Source organism: Podarcis muralis, chromosome 4 (assembly GCF_964188315.1).
Source record: "Podarcis muralis chromosome 4, rPodMur119.hap1.1, whole genome shotgun sequence".
NCBI lineage: Eukaryota > Metazoa > Chordata > Lepidosauria > Squamata > Lacertidae > Podarcis > Podarcis muralis.
This window is the reverse complement of record NC_135658.1, coordinates 20,817,035-20,841,434: the sequence shown is the minus strand read 5'-3', so window position 1 is coordinate 20,841,434 and position 24,400 is coordinate 20,817,035. Positions and strand designations below refer to the sequence as shown.

The following is a 24,400-nucleotide window of genomic DNA, read 5'->3' as shown; positions in this document are numbered from 1 at the left end:
GAGTAATTGACTGATTCTCAATTTGATCTTTTGTTGTGGCTGCAAGTGTGCCTCCCCTCCCACAACACAATCAAACGCAGTACCAAATGTGTCATTGCAGTAGGCCTCCCCCCAAAATTTCCAGTTTCTCTCTCATCCATGCCCAACTTCCCACTTCAATCATCACATGAAAAGTTGCAACCACCATCATTACTTTTGATAAACTACAAAAATTAAAGCTGCAGAAAGTGACAATTCCTACATAATCTGAGCGCTTAAAAGTCACCATCCAATGTTATGTGATCCATCTGGTATCTTTATTAAAGCCATGCAATTTCACATCTGAGAAGCCAGGTGTTCAAGTTTTAAAAATGCAGTTGTGTAACTCAATAATATACAAAATAATAGCTAGCACAGAATTCAGAGCTACAGTACCCCTGAGAGCTTGTTTGGACTAGGGATGGAGAACCTAAGGCCCTCCAAATATCGTTGGACTACAACTCTCATTGTTTCTGTCTATTGGCTTACTCAGTGAGTCTGATGGGAACTGGAGTCCAACAACATCTAGAGGCCAATTGGTTTCCCACCCCTAGTTTAGGTAAAGCAAGAAGTGGGTATACAATAAGAAAAGCAATGACAAGGAAAGTTGCTTTGCTCTGTCTTTCCAACAAAGAATCAGCATGGAACAGGGAACTCATCTTAACACTGCACCTGTGTACAATCACCACAACTGTTCCCCATCTGGCATTCAGACAGCTGAAGGACTAACATAGGTTAAGGGCCTGTAGCTGCATGGCACATGTCTCAAGAGTTTAGAGCAGGTTCCCCACTTCAGTCAACCTCCATGAATTGGAAAGTGACAGAAACTGCAACAGGAGGGAGCCAGACCTAGCATTTTAATTAGCGCCATGTTTTAAAGTAATGCCTGTAGAGGAGGACCATTGGCTTTTTTTGAATGAGAGATCGACTGTCATAGGCAAGAATGGGTTTTGCAGTTACTGAGCCACTTCCCAAAAAAGGGACTGAGCAAAGCAGTGTTGACTTTTTCAAAAGGTTTTGCATGAGCCAAATGTTAGGAAAAACACCATGAAATCACACCAGATAGGAAAGAAATACATCACGATTGTAATAAAAATAAAGGCAGAAAAAGGCAGAAAAGGTTTAAGAGGACGAGAGAGAAAAACAAGAGAAGGGGTTATGTTGACTAACATGTAGTAACTCGAGCAGCATATGAACTTTGATACTGTTTAAAAGCAGACTTGAATATTTCAAAAGAAACAGTTTCATCTCACATCTCTATCTTGGAAGTACAGTGGGTCCCTTGTTAATTATACAAATCTGTATTATTTTTAATTGGGTGTTCTACCTCCTCGGTGGAAGCACCAGTATATAGCAATTATATGGGACATAAACTATTTAGGAACTGAAGCATATGTTGTAATGACAGACTGCACTTCAGCAACGCATAACTTTTCACTGTGAAATACTAAACTGCTTGACGCAACTTCATTGAAGATTTTGTTGATTTCTCCTTACCAGTTGCTGAATTCATGATGCTCTGTTGCACCGGAGGACTTGTGGGAGCTGTAACATTCATCTGAGAAAGGAGGGCCTTCCTTGGATCCTGCCATGTTGTTGTCTGATCAATGTGACTGAGACAAAACAGAACGAGGAATTTAGACAACATGCTATTGCAATACTCAAGGTTACAAGTAACTGGAAAAGCAAGCACCAAAACATGAGGAGTATCAGATGATTTGTTCTTCACAAGGAATAGCCCCTATCACTGGAGGCATGGGCTAGCATCTAAAAAAACTGCATAGTTCAACATACCCAACAGGCATTTGGTTTGAGTGCTATACCAACAGCAGGTTCCCATGGCATATAATGAACTGTTTTTGAAACAGGGGCATCTTGTAATACAAATTTGTGGTATGGCATGGGAGGGTCTGCTGTTTAAAGGCCAGAAACAATCTCACCGGAAAGTCTGCAAGAGGGGCATGTCTAAAGTGGCTCTTCAGACCTCCGCCATATCATGTTGGTCTGCTGTCAAACAATACAGGTTCCAGCTGCTTTGGCGTAAGGACAAAAATTGTCAGGGGCGTCAGCTAAAACTAGAGGGCTACACAGGAGACAGGATCAATTCTGAATGCAGTCAGCTGAGGGTTGACCATCTTTGACATGTTTCCATGCTTCCAATGGTAACTGGGAGTATAATTAGCATTCTTATATAAAAAGATTTTTCCAAATATAAATTTAACCATGAAAGGGGGGGGTCAAGTAACTTTTTATAGATATGTGTCCAAAAAGAACAGTATTATTTTAGATGGCACAAAAACCTAACTATTTTCACTGGGGGGGGGGTGAGGCTAGTCACATTTCACCTAAATATTAGTAATGTTTTGTTGTTATGCAACTGCCCAATTACAATGAATCTGCTACCAACAAGGCAAGCTAACTCATGCATAAAAGTAGCTTTCTCCCAACCCGCCTTTAAAGTGTGCTTTTACTACCTGCTTCATTTCCACTTCCTCAAATCTGCTTACTCAGAATTCCAGGAACACAAACAGCAGAGAAATGCACTTGGGATTAGATATCAGACTGCTCTAATGAGCCAGTTGTCATTCTCTGGAACATGTGTGTGCCTGTTGCATCACAGGCAACCCGCCTGAGGAGAAGACCAGGAATGACACCAGTGTACACATTAGAGCAGTCTGATATCTAATCCCAAGTGTCTCTTGTAGCAAAAACAATCAAAGATTCTAATGGCACCCCTTAAAGACTAACCTATTTATTATAACATAAGCTTTCATGGACTCAAGCCTACATCTGATTTTAGTTTGTAGTGGTTTGCAGACAAGCACATTTATTTATATCATTGGTTTTCAGACAGTATGCCGTGGCAACTTGGGGTGCCTGAATAGTGGTCAGCGGTGCCGCGGTAAACACTAGCCTCTGTCCCTCTTTCCTTCCCTCCTTCCTCTGATGCCCTCTCGCGTCTCTGCCTCCCAAACGCTTGCATGGCTGTTTGTTGCAGCAGCCCTGGCTACAAACTCCCCAGGCAAGTGGTGCCTCTGGGACTGGCCAGGGGGTGCTTCCCAGGCCCCTGTGGGGCAGTGTGAGGAGACACCTCTCTTTGGGGTAAGGAGAGCAGCTCAGAGACCCGGGGGGGGGGCAGCTGCCGCTGCCCAAAGGACTCCCAAGAGAGAGGGGAGGAGGCTGAGGGAGCACTCCACAACGGAGGGTGTTCAAAAAAGGGTGAGGGGCTGCCAGCTCTACAGGCAAGGGGTGACATAACTGGGCTCCTGAGCCCCACAGGGGTGCCGCAGAAAGAATGTAGATTGTCAAGGGAGCCGTAGACTCAAAAAGGTTGAAAAGCTCCGATTTATATTATTACTGCCACAGCAAGGCCACTCAAAAGTTGTTCATGTATTGAACACACTGATAAACAAAAAGTGCGAGCACAATTAGGTAGGGTAGTGGGCATGTTTGTGCACATCTGGCAACACATAGATTTGTCAGACAAGTCACTGCTATTCAGAGCCAAAAAAACCATCCCGGCCAAAACTTTCAGATTTACTTATTTATTTAGCTATTTTCAACATGGACATGCAGACTTCTGAGTGCACAATGATCTTTCTTAGTTCAGCTTTAGATAATTTCATGTTTAAGTCTTCACGAAAAGGGAGTGCCGAAAGTTTTAGATTATTTTTCCAATCCTCTTTTAATAAACATCCATTAAAATAACAACTAATCCCCACCCTCCCTTCTCTCTCCACACACACAGTGGAAAAAGAAGCTCAGATCACAATAAAGCTTTTGAAAAAATAATACTAAAAAGTTAGAGCAACTGATGAAGCGAATGTACATTTGTGGCAAAACGTATCAGCAATTTCTCCCTGATCCCTCTAGAGCCAAATTAAATATTTTGGACTGCCTGCTTTGTGCTGTTTACAAAGAGTTTGGCTCCCACTCCTTTAGTAAAGACTGTTCTTCAGAGGCAAATCTCTGGCTCCCTACTCGGCTTATGTCTCATGTTACAGTTTCCATAACCAACTTCTTTTAGAGAGGAAAGAACAGAGCATTGAGAGGTTAAGAAGTTTCATGACTTTTGAAACAACACATTTATTCAGCGAGCAAGAAATAAGTGCTAGGTAGTGGGCCTTAAAACACACTAGGAAGAGAAGACTAGAAATGCATAGGAAGAAAAGCAGGCATATACTCAAGCTATCGTTTACTACTATTTCTAACAACTGAAGAGTCTTGTGGAACCTTGAAGACTAACAAATTGTTTTTGGCATAAGGTTCCATGGACTCAATCCCACTTCATCAGATGTAGGCTTGAGTCCATGAAAGCTTATGTTATAATAAATAGGTTAGTCTTTAAGGGGTGCCATTAGAATCTTTGATTGTTTTTGCTACAAGAGACTCCCAGCTAAGTTGTAGGGGGATTTGGGTACCTCTGCAGCTAACTGCACAGGCTGCTCCCCTTTACAATGCTTTGCTAGGCAAATCAGGGTTCAGGAAACAGCATGGAGGTCTACTAGGAAACAGTACAAGTAGCTATGCTCAAAATACTGACCAGATTAACTGGGCTCTCTAGCTCCTGAATAGTAACCATCTCTTATCTAAACGCGGGGCGTGGGTGACACTGTGGTCTAAACCACTGAGTCTCTTGGGCTTGCCGATCGGAAGGTCGGTGGTTTGAAATCCCGTGACAGGGTGAGCTCCCATTGCTCAGTCCCAGCTCCTGTCAACCTAGCAGTTCGAAAGCACGTCAAAGTGCAAGTACCGCTCCGGTGGAAAGGTAAACGGCGTTTCCGTGCACTGCTCTGGTTTCGCCAGAAGCGGCTTAGTCATGCTGGCCACAGGACCCGGAAGCTGTCTGGAGACAAGCACTGGCTCCCTTGGCCAGTAAAGCGAGATGAGCGCCGCAACCCCAGAATCGTTAACAACTGGACTTAACTGTCAGGGGTCCTTTACCTTTACCTTATCTAAAGGTCCATTCTCAACTGACGTTTATTTCAACCATATTACCATTATTATTATTTTTGGTAACATCGTTTTTATTCATTTTCATCTTTAAACTATCAACACGGTTGTGCATGTATATATATATATATACACACACACACATTAGAGTGTTTGACATGCAATAATTACATAGAATTAAAAAGAAAAAAATGAAGCAAGAACACTCAGATAAACATTTCTGAATATATCAACAAAGTTGTGTCAAAAGTGTAGATAACCAAAATTATTAGTCATTACATACAGTGGTACCTCGGGTTACAAACACTTCAGGTTACAGACTCCGCTAGCCCGGAAGTAGTACCTCGGGTTAAGAACTTTGCCCCAGGATGAGAACAGAAATCACGCCGTGTGCGGCAGCACAGGAAGCCCCATTAGCTGAAGTGGTACTTCAGGTTATGAACAGTTTCAGGTTAAGAACGGACCTCCAGAACGAATTAAGTTCTTAACCTGAGGTACCACTGTATATGAAATGATGTGATATGTATTGCTTAGCTTGGTGACCATAAGTAAAAGTTATTTTGTATCAGTAACAATGAGAATTAATAGAAATGGGGAAGGTACTGTTTTACCACATCCCTTGTTATTTGTATAATCAATAGTCACAGCAGACTACATAAAACTGGTCTTGTTTCTTTTGGCCTCTTGCTACTTTTAATTTTTGTTTTTTGTTTTCTTTTTGCTGCTACAGCCAGCAAAGAAAGGGATATTAAGGGGAGGGGGAGGAGAAAAGCTTGGAGCGCATGCTGATGATAAGCACCCACTCCCCAGCTCTGCACTCTGTGTTCACCTCTGGCCTGTCATTAACAAAAAAATTAAATAAAGAGACTCACTCACTGAGATTATTTTTCATCTCCTATTCCAGCTCCTCCTAGTCCTCTCTCTCTTGCACACACATATTGTTTAGGCAAGGCCGTAACAAAATTATGCAAGTGTAAAAGCAAGCTGCAGCCTGACTCTCACTCACTTTCTTTAAAAAATGTGCAGAGGACTGGAAAACACTGCAACTTGATTTTGTTGGGGGCACTGATTATCTCTTTGCTAAACTTTTGTGACCTTCTGAATGCTAACAATTGGTGGAGGCAGGGGAGAAAGGATTAGCAGAGGAGTGTAGCTCCAAGCAAGTTGACTACAGTATTTTTCCCCCGGTTGTCCTGCCACGCCTCTCCTCCCCCCCCCCCCCTGCTGCCAGAGGTGGGACTTAGCAACACACACTGATTGCTCTTTGAATGCTTATTGGCCAGAGACTAAAAACTGGTCCCAGAGATACAGAGCTGATTTTATCAATGAACATGTGAGGTAGTGGAGGCATGGGAATCAGCAAGAGTGTTGCTTCTGGCTGGCAGACTAGCCAGTCTTGTTTGATGTAAAGATTCATTTACCCTGAGAGTGAAAAAAATTAACAAGGGTGGGCGAGAGGCAGGAGGGACTGAGCTCTTCTGTCCTTGGGGGTTCTGGGATTTCAGGGGTGGCTGTGCCCACTTGCCCAAGCTGACCAGCCATCCTTTTTTTTAAAAAAAGATATTTATTAAAGTGTTTAAGCTATAACAAAAAAGATGAAAAATAAAAAGAAACATACAAAATAAAAAGTTAAAAACACATTAATTTTCATAACATATCTTCCTTACGCTTATTTCCCCAGACCTCCTCGAACCTCCCTCTTTTGTATTCCAGTTTAGTTTGTTAGTTCAGCAAATCCTTACCATTAAACTTTTAACCATTTGTAAACCTTTTTTTTCATATCTCTTAAAGCATTACAGCTGGAAACCACTTATTTTCTATCCAACATCCTTGTAACATTCAGCTGACCAGCCATCCTTGGCCAGAAGAATGCCGTCTCCACACTTTCTTCCGACCACAACACTGGAGAAAACCAGAGGATGCGGACTCTTCTTCCTTGGAGGTTTTTAAGCAGAGGTTGGGTGGCCATCTGTCATGGATGCTTTAGCTGAAATTACTGCATTGCAGGGGGCTGGACTGGATGACCCTCGGGGTCCCTTCCAACTCTGCATTTCTACGATTCCATGATTGTTGGAAGCCTTTCTTTGAGTCTCCCTCTGCCTACCTGTATGTGTGACTGAGTATCATTTCTTTTCATATCCAAATCGATTTCTTCATAAAATGTGCTTACCCCTTTGTATTCCTCCTCTTGCTTGGAGCAGAAAATTCTGGGGAAGATTAGGGCGCACAACCACTTCTACAATCAAAGCTGCATTGCTGTGTCAGGGGAGATATGCCACCTGTTGCATTCCACAGCCCTGCAGTTCTTTTTCCTGTATATGAATCCTTTGTATTGTGGAAACCAACTAAGTTAGTTCTTGGTATGAGCTTTCGTGTGCATGCACACTTCTTCAGATACCACACGAAAGCTCATACCAAGAACTAACTTAGTTGGTCTTTAAGGTGCTACTGGAAGGAATTTTTTTTGTTTTGACTATGGCAGACCAACACGGCTACCCATCTGTAACTTTGTATTGTGGGTTTTTGTTTTTAACCCAATGACCCCATTTCCCTTTATGGAAACAAGCAAGCAGTATAGGCTGAATCCACGAAGCAGAACGATGCAAAAGATGGCTCTGACAACAGAATAGTTTTTTAGCTCAACTCCAGCTCTCCTTAATTTTCTCGCCAGCAGTCAATTCAAAATAATGCAATGGCAAGGCTGGCATTTAAAATGCTCAGCAGGCTGGCTGCTCAGATTTATGGCCCACTTACCAAGCTTATGTTTGTTGTGAAATTGTTATTTATAAAGTCACATGCTAGGGCTTGTTCCCAAGCTTGCTAAACCTACACGCTTAATTGACTCTCCGGACAATGCTTTATTGTCAGCTAATCTTTCCACAGTTCCTCACACAAAAATGTATGATCTCTTGTTTGGGTTACGCTGTTTGCATGTTCACTCTTGTCTATTTTCAGAATTGTCAACACAAAGTTGCAACTCATTACAGTGAAAATATATGAATGAAAGACTACAATTATTAATGCCACAGCCAATAGGCAGGAAGTCAGTTTTTATCACACTACCAAATGTAGCAAAATAGACATTGAGGAATTCTCAACCGAAAGTTCATTGACGTATTGATAAGCACACCCCTCTATCTAGAGTTGTGAATATCTGGAAGCAAAGATTAAACAATTACACTTTAAATATTTACTATGCCTAGAACAGGAAAGGCATCGCCTTTAAAATAGCTTGGAAATCATTAGCCTATTTATAACCAGGGTAGTAAACCTAGGTTCACAAGGGCAAAATGAAGAAACTTATCTATGGCACAATTCCAACTAAAGTTAAGCATTAATGGGCTCTTTTCCCTCTCCAAGAACTAATGATTAACAAGTTGCATATTTATTACTTCATTGTTATTGGTTTTTTTTTAAAAAAACAAAAGTTCATTTTTTTCCAAACTACATTAGAATAAACATGCCATTTTTGTAAAAAATAATAATGGGAAATACCAAGAATTTAAACTGTTGTTGTCACTGGGTGGGGGCATCTCAATAACTCAGAAAGACTGGATCCCCTGTACATTCACAGCTCCTGGGATGGCCTTGGGACCTTAAATGTAATTCTGTCTTTCTTTACCAAGAGTTCAGTGAATGTCGATACCTGCAGCACACACATCTAGGGATAGATAAACTGTATTTGCAGGATCACGGGCAGCGTTGATACACTTGGCAGAGAACAGGAACAAGGCTGTCTACTATAGCAAAGTCATAGCAGTTTGCAGCCAACTGGGGTCAAGCCAGGAAAAGAGAGATGAGAAGGGGAGAGATGAGAGCAAAGGAGAATAGTGACTGGGCTGCAGGAACGAACACAAATGTAAGAGAAATAACTGGACTGGCAGAAGGTGTGCTGAGTAAAGCAACCAACAGGTAGATGCAGCACAAACAAGGAGAAATCAGAAGTGAGATTAAAAGGAGGATCCTGCATCAGAGGCCAGAACAATAGGTAGCAATAGCAAGGAGATGATGACTCCTTGAATCAAACTTAAGTACTTGTCTTACTGGTCCACAAGTTTCATAAGAATAGAAAGAAATGCCACAACCACTTCGATTAGTATAGTGCAATAAGTACTTGGGCACAACGTCACCCAGTTTTCCCTGAGTCAGCTTGCAGAACAATGAACAGACATTCTCTTTGCCACCTTCAGGATTGCCCAGTTAATATGACTTCCTAGCAAGCAGTTGATCCTCCCGTTTCCCTAGTCAGTCTGGACTCAGGGAAGGGACTGAGATTTCTGGGACATGGTGACCCGTGATGGATTTCCAAGGCACAACCTGCATTAGGGAATCCTTCTTCAGGGTACACTGCCCCAAAAGAGGAAGGAATTGATGGACAGGGCCTCCCAACTCCAGCAGGCATAGAATGCTGGATGCATGCAACGTGATGAATTAGTTCTGGAAATGGGACAGGGGAAACTGCTTTAAATGATTTAAAAAAAAAAAAAAACAAACTTACACCACAGTTACCATTAAGGCACTTCAATTAAAAAAAATTCATTGCAAGTCAGGTTACATGCATATCCATTAACCCTGCGCATAGATGAAGCCATGAATTGTCAGACAATTTTGCTCTTTCATGCAAGAGAAAGAAGGGTGGGGGGAAATGTCTCTCACTAATTGCAGATCCACGCCAAGGGCCAAATAAGGGGAGCACATCCCTGTTGGGTCTGCTGGACTCAATAGAGTTTAATACAATTGACCATGGTAACCTTCTGAATCACTCGGGCTAGGACAGGGGTCTGCAACCCGCGGCTCCGGAGCCGCATGTGGCTCTTTTACACCTTTGCCGCGGCTCCGGGGCGGATACTAGCGAGGGGAGGAGGCGCATTGTGTGCCCCGACACTCCCCACTGTGGCGGGCGCTGTACTGGCTGTGACGTCGCATGGGGGCGGTGCGTGCATTAGTCACGCACCTTCCCGTCGTCACCTTCCCACCCACTGTCAGATCGGAGGGCAGCAGCGTGCATGCTTTAAATGTCACAATGGTTTTGCGGCTCCCAGGTTTTTTTTTTTCTTCGGAAACAGGTCCAAGTGGCTCTTTTTGTCTTAAAGGTTGCAGACCCCTGGGCTAGGATAAGCTTCAGGCACAACATTATTCAGTTCTAGTACTTTCTTGAAGGTCTTTTCCAGGGGATGCTGCTGGAGGGGTCCCGTTTGATGTCACTGGCACCCCACAAGGACCAGTTCTGTTCCTCATGCTTCTTAACATTCCCAGTGGAGAGGAATTGTACAGGGATCTGGGCTGTGTTATCAATGTGCGAATAACCCCTGGGCAGGGCTTTTTTTCAGCCATAACTCACCGGAACGGAGTTCTGGCACCTCTTTGGTGTGTTCCGGCACCCCGTCGCTGGGGGCTGCGTGCCAGAAGAGGTGGGCAGCACGGTGCTCTGTGTTGAATAATGGAGGCTGCCATGAGCATGAGACTCTTAATCTCAGGGCCGTGCGTTCAAGCCCCACATTGGGCAAAAGATTCCTGCACTACAAGGGTTCAGACTGAATGACCCTTACGGTCCCTTCCAACTGTATACAATTCTACGACACGCACCTCTTTTTCTCCATCAGATATCAGGGGACCTGCCAAAGGCCGTCTGGAGGTAGTAACAGACTCAAGGTGGAGTGAAGTTTAATCCAGAAAAGGTGCTCCATTTGAAGACAAATGCAAGACTCTGGAATAGGGGTTCAGCCTCTTTTGGATGGGGCAGCACTCCCCTTGGAAAACAAAGGAATAGGGCTTGCAGTTTGTGGGTACTCCCGAATCTAACTTTGCATCTTTATGCTATGTTCATGGAAACTGAGATATGAAAGCTAGGAGCTAAATGACACCTTAAACCTAGGTTATGGGCACCGCAACAGAGTATGTAGGCACGATTTTTTATAAGAAGAATAGAAAGCTGAAAACGAATGAACTGCAGCTAAAATCTTATGTTCATTTTTCACATGGTCTAGGCCTTATCTGAAGACTGCAAAAAAAGAAAATATAACCATACTTCACCTGCCTGCCCCCCTAATATTCTTAGGAGGGTCCCTTCTCCAGTCTTCAGAGAGTGGCTGGAAGTGGGGAGGCAGAAAAAAGGTCCTCTTTTCTTTCCAGCAGTCACAGTTTCAATATGAAATCTTATGTGCCATACTGCGTCCAGAGCTCAGAAGCTGCTCACATTAATGAAATTCCTGTCACAAAACACACCTATAACAATGGGAGTTTCGAACACTGTTCATGGGCGCCTTTGCACAGCTTAGATTGTGCTTGATCCTGAGAAAAATCAAACCTGGCCACAGTAACATGCCTTATTTAAATTCAGATTGCAGTGACTTTTACTTGAAGAGTCTTCAGAAACTTCCAGCTAGTGAAGAACATTAGTGGATGCTCACCGATGGAATAATAATATACCTGTTCTGCAGCAGATGTGCCGGATGCCATTTTGTTTGCCAGGACCATACAATTAAAATCTTATTGCCTATAAAGATCTAGATGGCTTAGAACCAAGAAAACTATCATCCTGTCCACTTCCTATGATCTACAGAAGAGGCCCATCTCCATGTACAGTGGTACCTCGGGTTACATACGCTTCAGGTTACAGACGCTTCAGGTTGCAAACTCCGCTAACCCAGAAATAGTACCTCAGGTTAAGAACTTTCCTTCAGGATGAAAACAGAAATCGCGTGGCAGCAGTGCAGCGGCAGTGGGAGGCCCCATTAGCTAAAGTGGTACCTCAGGTTAAGAACAGTTTCAGGTTAAGAATGGACCTCCAGAACGAATTAAGTTCTTAACCCGAGGTATCACTGTACTGCCTGGGGCTGGCGCATATTTTGAGTCTCAGAGACTGTTCCCAGAGTTTGGAATATCTGATCCTGGAAGATCCATTTGGTTTCCCTCGAATTGGTTTTTACCAACAGGTTAAAAAGTTGGCAAGCATTGGTCTTACTGGACCGTTTATTTTTACGTGGTACGTTTATATTTGAGAATTTTTGTTTTTATGCTCGGTTTTTTAAAAAAGAAAATAGGACAGTTGTTGTTATAAACCATCATGAGCTATGCAAATGCATTGTGAGGGTGAGGTATAAATTTTCAAAATAAAAATAAAGCATTATGGGGATCAAACCTGCAACCTTGGTGTTATTATCAGCCTCAGGCTCTAACCAACCGAGCTATCCAGTTCAATAGTGTATTTACTGTGGGCTTCCTACTGAAGCCAGCAGTGAGCAAGCTCCAGCCTGACAATATCCCTTGCTTAAGGACAGAACTACTCATGCAGTTTAACAAAGGCCTAAAGCTATATTGGCTGTGAGTCTAGGAAGACCTGCTCCATGCCTTGCAGTCCCTTTTTTACCTTCCCTGGGAGGGCAGAGCCCTGATTGACTCCAGCTACAAAAGCTGCGGCTACTGAAGAGGCCAGAGACCATCTTGGCTGTCTCTTAGCGCAGACCCGGGTCATTGAGACTGAGATTCCACAGCTGCCACCCACCATAAACCACCATTGGGCAGGACTAGCAGCAACAGCAGCAGTTATGTTCTGTACAATGGACCCTCCAAATACGAATTAAATTTGTTCCGGGGGTCTGTACTTAACTCAAAAAGTCCATAACTGGAGGCGCCGCTTCTGTGCACACGCCATTGCGATAAGAGCACTTCTGTGCATGCAACCCGAAAGTTACGTATCCAGAGTGGTACATAACTCGAGGGTCTACTGTACTTACAATATTTTGATCTCTTGTTGTGTTGTTTTTACGTTTGACTTCCTTTACTGGTGTTTTCTTTTGAAATGTTTAAGATTTTTTTCTGTTAACGTTGCTGTCTTAAACGTACATTCTGTAGCTGATCCTCCGCGAACATCCGCCTTGTCTAGTGTCCATTCCGGCGAACGTCCATGGCAAACGCAGAAGTACCAGAACGGGTTACTTCCAGGTTTGTCCCGCGCGCATGTGCAGAAGCGCTAAATCAAGCTTTGTGCATGTGCAGAAGCACAAACCGCTCCGCACGCATGCACAGACACAGCGCTTTGCCCTGCGTCCTTTTCGGCTAGCGGCCTGGACTCCAGAATGGATCCCGGCTGCAAAACAAGGTACGACTGTAATAAGAATTTGAAATTGAAATACTTATGTTATTAAAGTATTGCTTAGTTGTATTAATTTTTGAACTGGCGTCTTATGGATGCAGATAAGCCAAATGCTTATTTTACTTCACTGTAAACTAATCAGCAAGCAATACATACTGCTATGATATTGGTAGTTCGCTAGCTTTTTGTCACACCTCAAACATGAATGGCTAAGACAAGGTGGGTTTTCCTGTATCATTTCACGCCATGCGGCTGCAAAGACTAACATTCATATTTCAAAAATTAAGTTGATAAAATCAAGGGCATGAGGGAAAATATAGGGTTACAACTCCTAGAAAGATTCCATCAGTGGTGTCTCTGAAAATGTTGCACATCACTTGGGAAGACAGGCGAACTAATATCAGTGTACTGGAAGAAGCAAAGATCACCTGTGTCGAAGCAATGATTCTTCAACATTAACTTTGTTGGACTGGTCATGTTGTGCGGATGACTGATGATTGACTTCCAAAGCAACTACTCTATTCCGAACTTAAAAATGGAAAGCATAATGCTGGTGGTCAACAAAAGAGGTTTAAAGACTGTCTCAAGGCAAATCTTAAACAATGTAGTATAAACACTGACAACTGGGAAACACTGGCCTGCGAGCGCTCCAGTTGGAGAACAGCCTTTACCAAAGGTGTCATGGGCTTTGAAGACAATCAAACTCAGGACGCAAGGGAGAAACGTGCTAAGAGGAAGGCACGCTTGGCAAATCCACACCGTGATCAACTCCCATCCGGAAACCAATGTCCCCACTGTGGAAGGACGTGTGGATCCGGAATTGGCCTCCACAGTCACTTACAGACTCATTGTTAAAACCGTGTTTATGGAAGACAATCTTACTCGGCTACGAGTGGTCGCCAAAGAAAAAGATGTATGTTTGAATCTAGAAAGTATGCAGAACCAAATGCCACACCCAAACATGGTTTGGCATCACAAAAAAGGAGATTCAGGCCTAAGGTCCTTGTACTCCCCCTTCCTTCATGAGCCAAACTTTAGGTGGCAATTTTTCGCAAACCATGGCCAACCACTTCAACTGAACCTGGCAGACTATAGCATTTATATTAGTATTTATATACAGTGCCAAACCACACACAGAATCACAGAAGCGTAGAGCTGGAAGGGACCCTGAGGATTATCTCGTTCAACCCCCTGCAATGCAGGAATATACAGCTGTCCCATATGGGGATTGAACCTGCAACCTTAGCAATATCAGCACCATACTCTAACCACCTGAGCTATGTTCCTTGCTTTACAATGTTAAGAGAAGATAGGCCCCCACCCAAAAGAAGCTTACATAACAAAATGTGATGAGGACACAGGAAAAAAGGCATATTAGTCTGATGCTTACATCTGCTCATTTTTGTAATGCCAGAACAAACGTGTGGCATGTGTGGCAAGTGGATGCCTTGAAGAGGGAAACTGTTCATGCATGCTTATCCCTGCCAAACTTCCTGAAAGTAGTAGCAACGGCATGATGGGAAACCCATTACACTCTGCTCAGAGAATAAACATCTCCTGCTATGCAACCACATAGTCACAAATTACCACACCAAAATTTACTTTAGCTTTTCAAAGTTCAGCAATTAAATAAGCAAGGTTAACTAGAGAAAGTGGTCGTGCACATCCTTATTTGGAGAAGCCCAACAGTAACATTTGACTTATTAAGATCATTGGGTCAATTGACAAGTATGACCAGTCATGAATACTGCTGTGCAGAAGACAAAATCCAACATCCTTCAGCTCAAGTAAGCCTGGTTTGTGTTGCATATTTGTTTCAGAAGGTATATTCAGACACACACAGCTATATGCAATGCCCATGTAAAAGATTGTGTGTACTCTATGTGTTTGCCGAAACAGCTAAATCTTGCCTACACATACAGACTTCAACATGCCCATGCCCCTTAATGTTCTGTTCTTTAACCTCAGAATTGGTGGTAAATATTGCAGAAGTTGGGTATGTAGGTGTAGATGTTTACATGTCACAGCAAAGCGCAGGGAGACAAGACCACTTCCACTGCCTCAGATTCAACGTAAACAGTTTATATTTATGTGCCTACTCTACAGAAGTTAATAAGCAACACCATGAAGCTGTGCGCGCGCACACACACACTGCAAAAAGCTACAAACTGCAAGGTTTACTGAATTTAAATATTTAGTTTGCTTTTCATATAGTAAAAATGGAATGTAAACTTTGTGTTTTGTTTAGTCTTTCTAGAACAAAACCACCATTAATTCAGCCTAACCTTTTTGGGGGAGCGCATAGATAGATAGTAACTTGCAGAGTGGAAAGAAAGCAACTTATGATAAGTAGGATGCATTTATATTATTGTAAAACAACCTGAAAACTTTGTTATTAGCCTACATGTAAATACTGTACATATTTTTAAACTTGATGTAACTGATATGGTTGCTCCTCCAACAGGAAGAGTTCTAGCAAGATGCCAGAGCGTTGCGCAGTTTCCCATCCCCTTATGAAAATTCAATTTCCAAGGTTCGTAGGAACAGCAGAGACGGAGAACTGTATCCAACACTGGCCATTCCCAAGAGTAGACCAACTGCAACTGATGAATGTGACTCACTTGGATCCATTAAGTCTAATCAGAGTAAAACTTAGTAGTTGGATATAGCTAGCATGAATTTATGTCTATTTGCATTTGCAGTAGGGTACTACTCATGATATGAGTCACAATCAATTATATTCTGAACTCAGAAGTATTAGCATTCTCCAAGCAAGATGTTTGAACGCAATAGTAGGAGCCTGCTTCATAAACAACATGTTAAAAAATTAAAGTAACGATGATGTATTAGTGAAGGAACACCCACCTAAAAACCGCTCCAACCGGTTTGTCTTTATGTTGGAATCTCTCCCTTCTTCTTAAGCAACTTAATGCTCTAAATTCTGTGGCCTCTGGCAAAGATACCATGCATTAACCCAGACCCTAACTCCCAACACGCACACACAAAATATTCCAAAATGAATCTCAAGATGAGTTCAAATCTAGGCCAATATGGCTGCTGGGTATTAAGTTTCATACTCCCTCAGGTTAATAGAACAAAGGCGGGGTGGGGGGGAAGTATTTCTGAGGTCAGCCATAACAGATCAATTGAAATATTTGCTGGGGAAAAACACTAAGCTACAGCTCAGAATGAATAAAAAAAGCAATCCTCCGAAGCCCTTTGTACAACATGATGTATGATTTTCTATTTGGGTTTCCTAGCACATCCCTTACCTGATGCAAACTTAAAAGCTGGGGCGGGAAATGCTTAAAGCGACTGAATTGCTCTTTCCTCAACTCTGCCCACGTGACCTCTCTAGTTATTATTTCAGCTAAGTTAACTTGCTTTGAAAGTTATTAACCTATTCCTCCCTACTTTTTGCTGGGAAAGCAAAGAACCGGAAGCCATTTTAAGAGAGCAAAGTTTACACAGCAAAAGTTTTGAACTCTTCCTTCAGCAGAACTAAAGGGTGGAGGAATCAATTAAGACTGCAAGTCAATCTCCACCTTGCTCAGCAGCTCTGCATAAACAGGATTCAGGTTGCAGCCCCGAGGAAAGAAATGTAGAAGAAGAAAAAACCTTTAAGGTACTAATTGATTGTTAACAGTAAAAGCTAAAGAACTGTCAACGCTGTTTTAGAAAATTAATTTCAGCATGGATTCCTACAGATGGGAGATACTTGCATGTTTAAAACATTTTAGTCGGCTCTGATCACGAGCCAAAACTGCTAGCTTCCAGTTTTTACCCCTCTCCCATCAAAAGTTGAAAGGCCTTGCCATTACCGTATTTTTCGCTCTATAACACGCACCCAACCATAACACGCACGTAGTTTTTAGAGGAGGAAAATCCGTAGGCATGCCACCCATAGGCATTCCCTCCATAACACGCACAGACATTTCCCCTTACTTTCTAGGAGGAAAAAAGTGAGTGTTATGGTGCAAAAAAATACAGTAGTTGACGCACCTCAGGCAGCAGAGTTTGAGTGTCATAAGATAGACCTGACCCCAAGAAGCAAAATCCAGCAGAAAGCACTCCTCCAAAATGAACAGAATCTGTATGAGAACATAAATCAAGAGACGGTTCTGCTAAAATTAATGGTGAATATGAAGATGCTGCAATTTGGATTTTCCACCTCAGGTATCAAATCTATTAAGGTAAATGATGTTCAAACAGAGTACTATAAAGACATTGCAACTTGCATAGGGTCAACGACATCCCAGAGTAGAACTGTCAAGCTTGTTTATATTTGATAATTGGGGGGGAAATACTCTTTGCCATTTTCATCATTTTACTTTCAGTGTGTAGCCTTCAGTAGCTTGGGTACCAATCCCTGCAAGATTCCTGTTTGTAACCTTCACATAATGTATAGGTTTTGGAATCCTATGTGATGATGGCCATATATTTAGATGTAATGAAAGGGAGATTAGGTAAGTTCATGAATAAGTCTATTGGTCATGACTATGGAGCCTCCATTTCAAAGGGTGTATATCATCGAATCAAAGTTTCCAGGCAAAAAGGGTGGAGCTGTTGCTTGTGGCTCCCAGAGGCACCTGGTTGACCACTGTATAAAGCAGGATGCTGAAGTAGGTGGAGCTTTGACCTAATAAGAAGAGTGCCATCAGATAAGACCACCCCTTCCACAACAATCCTCATGGCCTGCTGTGTGTTCAACAGTGCTAGTCACACCAAGAAAGTCATGAATGGCGGTGGCACAAGAGTTGTATTGGCTGTTCTCTAATGCTCTTCCTCCCAGGTGTTTGCCTAAGCTCAAGCGGGAATGTTTTCTAGAGGCAATGTTTATTCTGGCAGGCATCTTACGTCCAGGGATGGGCATGGGGTTATCAGCAGTGTTTTCCGTGATTTACAAATGCTTTTATTTTCAAATGTAGTAATCTACCTTTACCTTATCAGATTGAATTTTTGTGTTTTCTTTCCCACTGTCTCCTCTTACCCAACACTCATACTCAAACTATACCAAACAAGTTCGCAGCTGATGCAATATTAATGGTCTGCGTGCCTTCTTCCCCACCAAACATGCACAACTTTATCCAATAGAAGATCTCAAGATTTTATCAACTTTAGTTATATCTCAACTTAATAACCTTGCCGTTGTCATACTATTAGCTTGTCCAATCCTCTTAAGAATTTCAATGGCTATGCTTTTCCAAAAAAACACAATTAAATTCAAGTTTATTTGCCAAAGGCAAGTGGTATGAATACCAATCTGAAGAGCCAGCAACTTTCCTAAGGTCTCTTAAATGTATTGAACTGCAAAGTTCAGTGCAGTGTTTCCCAACCGGTGTTCCGCGGCACACGAGTGTGCCGTCAGACGTTGCCTCGTGTGCCGCGAGATGCCTGGAGGGAGGCGGGCGAGTCGGGCGGCGAGAGGCGGGGCGGCGGCGGCGAGGAGAGGCCGCGCCTCCTGCTGCTGCCTGGCGCTCCTCCTCGCAGCCGGCAGCGCTGCCTGGGCGCCTCCGCGCGACTCTGCCTCGCTGGGTTTGGTCTCCCAGCAGAGACGGGTCACACGCGCCCCTCCCTCCCTCCCTCAGCCTGCGCGGAGGGAGAGCCAGAGAGAGGCATCGCTCCTGCGCGGCGGGAGAAAACTTTCACTTTTGTGCGTCCCTCCCGGCGTGACGCTGCGCGCTGACGTCACGGGGCGGGGCTTTAATGGTGGTGTGCCGCGAGATTTTTTTTCCAGTAAACAGGTGTGCCGTTGCCCAAAAACGTTTGGGAAACACTGGTTCAGTGAACAATTTGGTTTTGTAGGAGGTGCCAAACAGCTTAAAATGAAACCCAATACTGTATGGCAGTTAGAGGGTTGGACCACAGAAGTTCAGATTTGGATCCAGTTAGCCTTTTATTTACATTCTCATCCAGTTTATAGTGGGGAAGGATGGACTGAGACGTAGCAATGAGATGAGGACTTGCCCATCTCAAAGTAGCTTTCCAATAAAAGCTAGCTTCTGACTAGGTCATTCCCATGGCAATACAAAGACATAAATTCTAGTATTTGTCTCCAAGATCCAAAACTCTCACCATATCCACTGGGACAACCTTTGAAAAGCAGCATTCTAATTATTTGGTAAGCGGTTTCCCTCAATTTGAAAGGCTTCTGCGTATCTATTGTTACTGAATTTTATGGCTGAGCGTTATTATTGTATTTATATAATGAACTGCCCTGAAAACACTAAAGATACAGGTTAGTAATTTAATACAGTACATTTACTCCTTCCGAAGTACTGAAAACTGGACAGTGCAATTACGTTTAAAAGAACTTTTACAGCACAGGTGAATGAAATGCTGCTGTCTTGCCTTGGGGCAAACCAAGTCCTGGACATGCCTGAACTATATTTTTCAGTACAGCCAAAGCATAAATGTTTTAGGTGCTTATTTCAGATAAATGGATGGGCTCATAAGTAGGCCAAGGGAGAGCCCTAGACTATAGCAGTGCCTAGTTCTATACCACGGCTAGGACAGACAGAGGCATTGCGCTTGGTGGTCTCTGTTCCTCAAGAAAGGAAGAAGCGATGAAGGAACAGAAGCATAACAGCTCCTCCCTTTTGGCTGCTTGCATTTCAATGGTTGTTTGGAGAAGAGCAGGAAGAGGAGTCATATGTGGCTGTCAGGTAGGAAAACCCAGCTCTGCCAAAACACACCAAGGGAGCCCTGCCTCTCTTTTTGGAAAATCTGGTTCTGTGCGCACACCTGCATGAATTCCTGTTCTTCAGAAAACAAATTCCTGTTATTCCTGAAAGATGAAAGACGTTTCCTTTAACAAAATGTTTTAAATGAGTCTTCATTTATTCAGCCACTTGCAATTACATTAAATGGTTGCCAATTGTGAAATCAATGCAGGGCAGGAAATGTTTTAAACAGGACTTGTACTGTTAAGCATTGGTCAGTATCGCTGAAGCAGTCAATTTCTATTTAGGATACAGAAAGTCCTCAATTTACGTGGGGGTAAATTCTGGGGGCCCTGTCTAAAGCCAAAATCAATGTATAATCAGAACACACTGGGTGCAATGGCAGTTGGCATTGCCAAAGTCTTCCCGCCCCCCCCCCGATGCTAGCCCCCCTTTTAATGTTGCTAAACAAGTTTTGCCAATTGTGTAAAGCTAAATATGTGTAAGTTGTGAGCGTACTCTATTAAGGTTTCCTGTGTGAAAATAGAGGGTGAAATTATCATTATCACTATATAAAACAGCAGGCATGTCAGCTTCAATAAATTAAAGGACCAACGAGACAATAAATTAGCTCCATTTCTGTGCTATATCCATCTCTTTCTAAGATGCCCCTGACAAGGGAACTTATCCAAAATGCACTGGGCTTTTAAATAAATTGTTTGTGGCACTCCTGAGAACTCACCTCTTTGGGGTTTCACCAAACAGCTGAAAGCTCTATTTTCCATCTAGTCGAAAAATATTTTGCCAAATTCAGATCCTTTGCTTTTGGAAAATTAAGTCTTCAAGTAAGTGACCTTGATTTGCTGCTATACAAGGAACCAAGCAGACTTGTCTCATTTTTACAAAGACATAACGTTCCAAATTTATATAAAGGTTCTATTTAGTTCTGCAAACGACAGTTCCTTACACCAGGGACCCCCAAATTTTACCTGGTCTTCATAGCCAAGTCAAAATTTGTGGTCCCTGGAGTCCCTTCCCTTCTGCACAATTCTACATATGTTTACTTAGAGGCAAGACTCACTTCATTCAATGGGGATTACTCCCAACATATTGGAGCGTACTGTTTTGTTTCCAGCTTCACACAGCGAAACACAGTGCAAGTTCAAGAACTTGCAAAATAAGTTTGCATAGCATGAATTTCAAAAGGGCATTTATTTAAATATTTTCCTTTGGTAATTTAAGATGTACCGTGAGACATCACATTGCTCATAAAACCATAAACCAGATGAGAACTAACCGGTTTAACTACTCTTGCTCTCTAGCTATGTTGGGGGAGGGGTTGGAGAAGAAAATAATGAGACAGCAGGGTGAGGGGTTAGAGGAGCAAGTGCCATGATTTATAACCAACTCTTGTTTGCCTCTTGGGGAGGTCAAGACCTGAGCAAATAAAGGTGCTTCCATGGCAGCCGTATAAAGTTGCTAGAAAGCCCTCTGCTATAGTATTTGGGCAGCCAGAAACATGAACAAACAATTTCCGTTCTTTAAAGGAACAACATCCTGTTTCACAGTTGGAAGTTTTGATTTTCCTGTACAATGAAACCAACCTTAGGGCCAAAGTACATGAGTCGGCGACAGACTGGGGTGGGATATCAATTTTTATAGCAAAAGGGAAATGTGCAGAGAAGGGGGGTGAGCCCCCCTCCCGCACCCACAATTTAAATCTCTCCAAGTGAATACCAGAGCTTGGTTGAGGGGGGAAAAACCTAATGGCAATGGTTTTAGCATCCCATCAAACATTAACTCCTTTTGTTTTGGGGCAGGCCTGGGTTTAAGTAAACTCATTTGCAGCTTATAGTCTGGCCTTAGAGCAAATGTGGGGACGCGGGTGGCGCTGTGGGTTAAAGCCTCAGCGCCTAGGACTTGCCGATCGAAAGGTCGGCGGTTCGAATCCCCGTGGCGGGGTGCGCTCCCGTCGTTCGGTCCCAGCGCCTGCCAACCTAGCAGTTCGAAAGCACCTTCGGGTGCAAGTAGATAAATAGGGACCGCTTACTAGCGGGAAGGTAAACGGCGTTCCGTGTGCTGCGCTGGCTCGCCAGATGCAGCTTCGTCACGCTGGCCACGTGACCCGGAAGTGTCTGCGGACAGCGCTGGCTCCCGGCCTATAGAGTGAGATGAGCGCACAACCCTAGAGTCTGGCAAGACTGGCCCGTACGGGCAGGGGTACCTTTACCTTTACCTAGAGCAAATGTGAGGAAACTATGGCCCTACAAATGCTGCTGAACTACAACCATCAGCTCCAGCAAGCATTTTTCCATGTACAAGACATCCCCATGTATAAGACAACCCCTATTTTTTTAAGTCTAAATTAAGAAATCAGGCCAGAGCCAGAGCCTGAACTCGAACCTGGGCCACCTGGGCCAGATCCCAACCCCAGGCTGCCCGAGCCAGATCCCAACCCCAAACCCAGACCACCAGTGCCAGAACCCGAACCAAAGCCAGGGCTGCCCGCACCAGAGCTAGAACCCAAACCCTGTGCATTCACTATCCATGTATAAGACAACCCCCAATTTTTGAATTTTTGTTTTTAGCAAAAAAAAAAACCCTCTGTCTTATACACGGAAAAATATGGTACACCTTTGTCCTGCTGCAGTGACTATTTTATCAGTTTGTTTTATATCAGTTTGTTTGTGTTTTAAACACAATGCAAACTGCCTTGAGAACTTTTAATTAGTAGGTGGGGTATAAATACTCCTAAATAAATAACTAAAATCATCGTCACTACTACCTTAATGAAACAACTCTTTAGCATGTATTTATTTTCACTTATCAGCCACCTTGGAGGCCTGTTATCAAACAGGAAGGTAGGGTTTATTTTAAGTGAACAGAAGTACACCACCACACACTGCCATTGACAGAAAAATCAACACTTATTTCCTAGGACTGCCCAACTTTGAACTATGATATATTATGCTTTTGTGTTTCACCATGTGACCTATATGCTCATAAGTATATCTGCTTAAAATCCCTCCTTTCCAATCTTTTTTTTCCAGCAGCTCTGCACGTAGCAGAGCACTCACTCCAAGGATGTTATCAGTGTTTTGTTTTTTAAGCTGCAGTGCGGTATTTAGCATGTCACTCTTGCCTTCAATGCCCACCCACCAAGCTGCCAGCCCTCCCTTTCTCTCATAGCTTTGCCTCAAGACGACTAAGGCAAATAGGCAGACACTCCCCCAAGCTCCCTAGATAGGACAGTTATTTTGCAAAGCTGCATTTTCCACACCAGCATTTCAACACCGATTTCTCTCAGCAAAATTTAAGTTTTCGGATTACAGATATCTTTTGCTCTATTTGTATCCAACAAGAACTTTACAACACAAACATTTGCCTGGTGCCTGCTGATTTTAAAATGTTTGCAATTATTTGGCAACTGCTACACAGTCGTACCTTGGAAGTGGAATGGAATCCGTTCCGGAAGTCAGTTCGACTTCCAAAATGTTTGGAAATCAAAGCACGGCTTCTGGTTGGCTGCAGGAAGGTCCTGCAGCCTATTGGAAGCCGCGGAAGCCCCGTTGGACTTTTGGCTTCCAAAAATAGTTTGCAAACTGGAACAGTCACATCTGCGTTTGCGGCGTTTGGGAGCCAAAACATCCGAGAACTATGCAGTTCAAAAACCAAAGTACAGCTGTATTCTTGCCATCAGAACTGAACATACCAGTAAATCAAAGTCTCATTGTGTCAAACAGATCCTTGGTAGCAGGACCATGCCACAAATATTACTCTGGATCTCCAAGTAGTATACCAACTCTGTGGCAACTGGGACCCCTTGGATCCCCAATTTTATAGCTCATTTCTCCTCCAGGAATCTCAAGGCAGTGAACATAGGACTTCCCAAATAATATCCTATCCAGGCCTTTGACAAATTATTGTCTCAGCCCAGCCAACCTCACAGAAACATTATGCAGCTGAAACACAGCTCCTTATTTGCCCGCCTGAGCACCTTGGAAGAAAGGTGGCAAACACAGATGCAGTGCTTTCTTTTCAGGGGGTACTCAAGGGTACATAGTACTGGCACCTCTTTTTCGTTGTTAAAAAGTGTGGCACTTACTCGAACAACTTCATGGTGAGTACCAGCAAAAAATAAATAAAAGCACTGCACAAATGCATACGTGCACCCTCATGGTGCATCCAGACAGGAGTGTGATCATATGAGCAATATGACATGATTTATGCTCCCCACAGAGAGGTGATGTTTAGAAGTCACATGAGAATTTACCAATATCACCAAGACACTAGGTTTGGTGGCACAATCAGAGCTCAATGCACTTTGCATACAATCTATACCAGTACTCATCTTCTGCTTTCACACAATCCAGTACTACGTACAAGTAAGGTACAACAGAGAAGTCACACTAGAGAATTTCAACCAAGTGTGCAAGAAATAAAAGGAAAGGCAAAAAGCAGGGTAGATGTGCAAGCTGCCCAATAATTGCCCATAACACGCACACACACAAAGGATGAAACGGCAACAGTTGGCATAAGACCAATTAGCAACACATTAGTACTGAATATATGGGAAAGTCTGTCCATTTTGAGAACTACATGAATCTATGTGGTCAATACACCCATAACAAAAACAGGAGCAATGCTAAAAGTGCAATTCATCTGCCTATAC

General features: G+C 43.1%; 1 protein-coding gene across 9 annotated transcripts in view; it reads right to left on the bottom strand.

Annotated features, from left to right (window-relative positions):
- The window catches only part of YAP1 (Yes1 associated transcriptional regulator), a 79,661-nt gene that overhangs the window by 38,653 nt on the left and 16,608 nt on the right, over positions 1 to 24,400 (bottom strand). For all 9 annotated transcript variants that reach the window (XM_028726143.2, XM_077927015.1, XM_028726148.2 and 6 more), the window contains exon 3: positions 1,516 to 1,631. In XM_028726143.2, coding sequence (XP_028581976.1) covers positions 1,516 to 1,631 — 116 coding nt within the window. The remainder of the gene's footprint in view (positions 1 to 1,515; positions 1,632 to 24,400) is intronic.